Source organism: Gordionus sp. m RMFG-2023, chromosome 3 (assembly GCF_954871325.1).
Source record: "Gordionus sp. m RMFG-2023 chromosome 3, tfGorSpeb1-WG-v2, whole genome shotgun sequence".
NCBI classification, from domain to species: domain Eukaryota; kingdom Metazoa; phylum Nematomorpha; class Gordioida; order Chordodea; family Parachordodidae; genus Gordionus; species Gordionus sp. m RMFG-2023.
Window position 1 is genome coordinate 20,288,116 of NC_088777.1, and position 4,822 is coordinate 20,292,937.

The 4,822-nt window shown below is 23.1% G+C and overlaps 1 protein-coding gene across 2 annotated transcripts; it reads right to left on the reverse strand.

The window, feature by feature from the left end:
• Positions 1 to 279: 279 nt before the first annotated feature.
• Positions 280 to 3,040, reverse strand: LOC135926126 (putative uncharacterized protein DDB_G0282133). Of its 2 annotated transcripts, XM_065461823.1 has the most exons (7): positions 2,974 to 3,040; positions 2,638 to 2,877; positions 2,361 to 2,594; positions 2,233 to 2,316; positions 2,134 to 2,191; positions 1,971 to 2,090; positions 280 to 1,907 (listed from the first exon to the last, which is right to left on the reverse strand). In XM_065461823.1, exons 1-7 carry the CDS (start codon positions 3,010 to 3,012, stop codon positions 562 to 564), a joined length of 2,121 nt encoding a protein of 706 aa, XP_065317895.1. In that variant the 5' UTR covers positions 3,013 to 3,040; the 3' UTR covers positions 280 to 561. The 2 variants fall into 2 exon arrangements, with proteins under 2 accessions (XP_065317895.1, XP_065317894.1); XM_065461822.1 differs by having other exon boundaries at positions 280 to 2,090.
• Positions 3,041 to 4,822: the final 1,782 nt, after the last annotated feature.

Consider the following 4,822-nt stretch of genomic DNA (forward strand, 5'->3'; position numbering starts at 1 on the left):
AGTCGATACTAAATAGCTGGTTATTTAGTAATAAGTCGGCCTAGGACATGACCATCTAGCTTAAAATAATGCTACAAATAAAATATCTATTAAAATTAAAACTCAATATAGGAAATTTTAGACCTTATTTCATACTTATTATGTTTATTAATTTATAAATATTTAAGGAAACTAATTCATGTAATAAAATAATAGACTTAAGAGAAAAACAACTGAATATATTAAATGAATGTTTATTCATTATTATATATAATATTATATAGTATAGGTAAAATGATGCATGTGATGTACTATAAAAGATATTCAAAAAAGCGCATTACTATATAAAAACTTGAGTTTTACATTCAAACATAGGGTATAAATTTTTATATATAAATTCGAATACTTACATTCTACATTATTAATATATAAAACAAATAAAATATATCCCCAAAATAATCATTTTTCTATTATGAATGATCTTATAAAAAATAAATTATTACAAATATAATATTTTTACGAAATAAGTCATATTAAACTTATCAACCCTTTTAATGGAATTTGTATAGTAATTCTCAACTTTTAATAAAGGCTTAGTGTTCTTTTGAGGGAACTTTCTGACACATTCAAATTAGCTAAACTTTTAATATCAATATTTGTAGCTAAAATATTTTGAAGATTAGGAGCTGTAAAAATGTTCATTTTATTTACAGTGTTTGAGGAAGGATAATAATTATCATTTATAACTATATTATCACCTATTTTATTATTTTCATTTATATTTAAATGGTTGAGTGATTCTAGGGTTAATGATTGTGAATATTGTTGCGATTTCGTTTTAATCTCATTAGCCCTATATATGAATTTATCTTTTGTCTTTGATTCAGATTTAGAAGGGTTAACTGAGGTAGATCTTTTCTTGCGTTTTTTAACATCAAAAGATGATTCAGTTTCATTAGTTGTTGAAACCTTTTTGTGCATAATGGAAAAATGAATTGATCTTCCATGGGGAGTAGTAAAACGCTTTTTGCATGTCTTGCACTTGTACATCTTACCATTATTGATAGGAATGTTTAGAGCAGATTGTTTGGATACTGTTTCTTTATTTTGCTGATTAATGACTAAGTTGTTCTTAACTTTACAAGCAGAATTATTGCTCTTGGATTTAGATGAATTATTGTTCAAGGAAATATTATGATGTGCATCATCAGCAATTTGATGGTACTCCAAATCAATGAAGTCATTGGCTTGGTTAATATCATTAAATGAACTAATTGTAAATTTATTTTTGCGATTGAGAGCAACTTTATTTCTAAAGAGAGCTATTTTGTTTTTAAATTTGGCAGGTCCTCGTTTTCTATTATTTTCTAACGATTGTTGTTCAATATGATTAACACCCCTTTCAGTATAATATTGTATATCATCAACAATTTTCAAATCACTACACATATTTATTTTGTTAATTTTAGATGGATTATCAAATGAATTAAATATTTGGTCATTTTTATTATTATTCAGATTGATATCTTCATTACAAAGATTGATTATGTGAGGTAAACTATTGATTGGATTTAAATAATTAGAAAAATTTTCATTAATTGCAAGAGTTTTAGTATCTTTAATTGAATCTTTTGATTGGAGTGAACGTGTGTGAATTCTATTGTTTGGTCTGGTGTTAATAATTGAGCCATTTATTGGAGAGATTAAATTTGGTAAGTTTTGTGTCATTTCTTGAGATGAAAGCATTGTGTACTTAGATGGCACTGATTGTGTTAAACATTTATTAATACTCTTGGCAGGTGAATCATTTAGTTGTATAACATTAACATTGTTTAAGAGGTTTTGTCGTTCAATCATGTCTTGGTACTCATAAGATTGAGATCCTGGCTTTTCATTTATAATTTTGATGTCATTTGTATCATTAGTTTCTTTAATGTTAAATAAATCATTTTTAAAATTGTCATAATCCACTTTTATCTGTTTTTGTATACTTATTGGAGTTCCTTGGATGCTTATGTTGTCATTATCGTGACTTGATAATTCCATGTCTGAAATAGTGTTTTGTTTATATTCCAAATTGCCATTTGCATTGTTATAAAAATTTGCATTATCTAAATTATTTAATGTACCATTGAATAGGATAAATAAACATACTTATTGATAAATTGTCTGGCAATCCTGTATTTAATATGTGCACATTTTCATCATTTTTCTTTGAAAATAATATAAATAAAGTATAATATATTTATTTACCTTTAATCTAACAGTTTTTCTTCTCTTCCTACAACCAAATACTGGGTATGTTATAACAGGTTTTTTTGATAACTTTCCTTGTCTCTGAATAAATTATAAGTTTCAAAATATTATTTAAAAAAATATACTTGAAAGTTTTCTTCTAATAAATTAAAACTATTATAGGCATTTTGGTTAAAATTTTTGATGTTTAAATTATTGTAGTTTTCAACATTACTTGAAACTTCATTTGAATATAATAAGACATTATTATTTTTATAATTTTCTATGTTATTATTAGTGTTTCTTATTTCAAATAAATGGTTATCAGGTCCATATTCATTTTTGATAAAACAAGGTATTGTCTGCACTGATTTTGACACCTAAAATTAAATATAATAAAGATTAAGTAATTAGATAGCCTACATAATTTTTTGGTTTTTCTAGTTGAGTTACTCTATCAGTTATCCTCAGGGCCATGTGATAGAGCTCATCTGTGTTTTTCATATGAGATCTTAGGCGATCTTGCATAAGTTTAAACTTTTCCAGAAGTAGCATTACTGTAGTTGTTTCAAAATTGGTCTTCATATTTATATTATTTTGGGATTTTATAAAGTCCTTGTTAATTATTCGTAAATATTTTTCGTTCAAATCATTTGTTTTGACCTGTATCAATATAAAATATTAAAAACGATTGTTATATTATAACTAAAATTATTATAAATCATAAGTTTAAAACAATTTAAATTAAAATTACATTACATTGTTTTTTATGAATTCAGATGAAATTAATAAGGACATTTTTATATAAAATTTAATTTAATAAAATATTAAATAAATTATAAAGTGTATCTAGAGTATGTCTTATTTGTTATTGCGCCTTTTCAAAATAATGTTTTATTTCATAAAGATACTAAAAGCTTAGATCGATAATTTTGTTATATATCGAAAATATTATTATTTACCTGAATTTATAATTATCAAGGAGTATGATCTCTGTTACAATAACTTAGATGAACCAATAAGTAAAATAATTGACATATAAGTCGAATTTAATAAAAAAAATTACTTGAACAAAATGATTACCTGAAATAATTTCATATTTTTATATTGAATTTAAAGTTTTACCAAAATATTAATATTTGTATTATTTAACTGTCCTACTATATAAACTAATGATTGATCTTAATTAATTACATTAGTTAAATAATTATTTTTATAATATATACTTACGTGTAGATATCACAAATAGTAATTTATTAACACCTGAGCATATATTAATTAAACATTTACATAATTATAAATTTACTTATTTTATTTAACATTCAAAATTAATGTGTGTATTCGTATTCATGACTATACAAGTGTTAATTTGATTTTAAGTATTATTAATTTTTATAGTAATATTGTTTTATTATGTCACCGAACAAAAATTTTTTTAGGAAAATATTTATCTTGTGAAGTTAAATAATTTTCTGCGCTTTTTTAAATTTTAGTACCTTTTACCTTTCTTTGATTATTGTTCCAATTATATAAATCTGGTTTTTTATTACCAATATTCATTACTCTAATGTTTCAATCAAATGAAAATATATATTATTTACCACGATTCCCTATTAATGAAATATATGGAGATAGTCATGTTCAATATAATCATTTGCATCCTCAGCATTTTATAAATAATCCTTATTATGAAAATATATACCATTCAGATATCAATAAAAGTAAATTTATTTATTTATTGTGATATTCTTATTAACTTATAGATGAAATTTACAACATACCAAAAGAACACTTACAAAGTTGTAATTACATAAATCATGATTCCAATTTTATGGATCTTATTAATTCTAATATTCAACCTATTAAAGAATATAATGATATTCTTCCCAATTCAACATCTTACATAAACACCAACACCAATATTTATAATATTCACAATACCAATAATGATTTTAGTTCATTAATTAGCAAAGTTTAATATTTTTAAAAATAATTTGCTTATTTATCAGAAAAATATATATGTGTTATTAAAATCACCTTATTCTAACTGATTTTAAATAAATCAAGATCAAAACTAAAATCAAGTGATTTAACAATACTAATCTCCACCTATTTATTATATAATGTGGTAGTTTTTTATAGTAAATTTTTTTGTATATGTTTACTTAAATATAACAACAATTTATTTTTTCAATAAATTTTATTTAGTGTTGTATCCATGATTTTGTTCTGTGTCCTGTTCAACAAAAGGGAAACCTAATTTATTAGCAATAAAAAAAGGAAATCTCAATCTAAATTAACTAAAAAGCAAATCTATCTAAAATTTGCCCAAATCCTATAAAATATTTTAATGAGTTAGAATATCAAAAGGGTTTAACCAGTTTCTAGACCTTTTTATAATTTCAGGCTAATTTGGTTAATTAACTGCCTATGGAACAAAAACAAAATATAAAATGTTATTAAAGTATTTAAATGAAAAACTAATTTTCCAACTTTTTCTAGCCCAAGCTTGTTTTCAAATTTAGAAGCCAAATGAGTATAATATTCTTTTGGCAAAGCGTTACAGCTAAGTCTTTGTTGAATATTATAATATTTTTATATTATCATC

Excerpts from the sequence above, each read along its gene's own strand:
- LOC135926126 (XM_065461822.1), bottom strand. The coding sequence starts at position 3,012 with ATGTCCTTATTAATTTCATCTGAATTCATAAAAAACAAT. Across the intron at positions 2,192-2,232 it reads GAAAAACTGTTAGATTAAAG|AAAAATGATGAAAATGTGCA; the intron begins GTAAATAAATAT and ends TTATTTTCAAAG. Across the intron at positions 2,091-2,133 it reads GCCAGACAATTTATCAATAA|ATAATGCAAATTTTTATAAC; the intron begins GTATGTTTATTT and ends TAAATAATTTAG.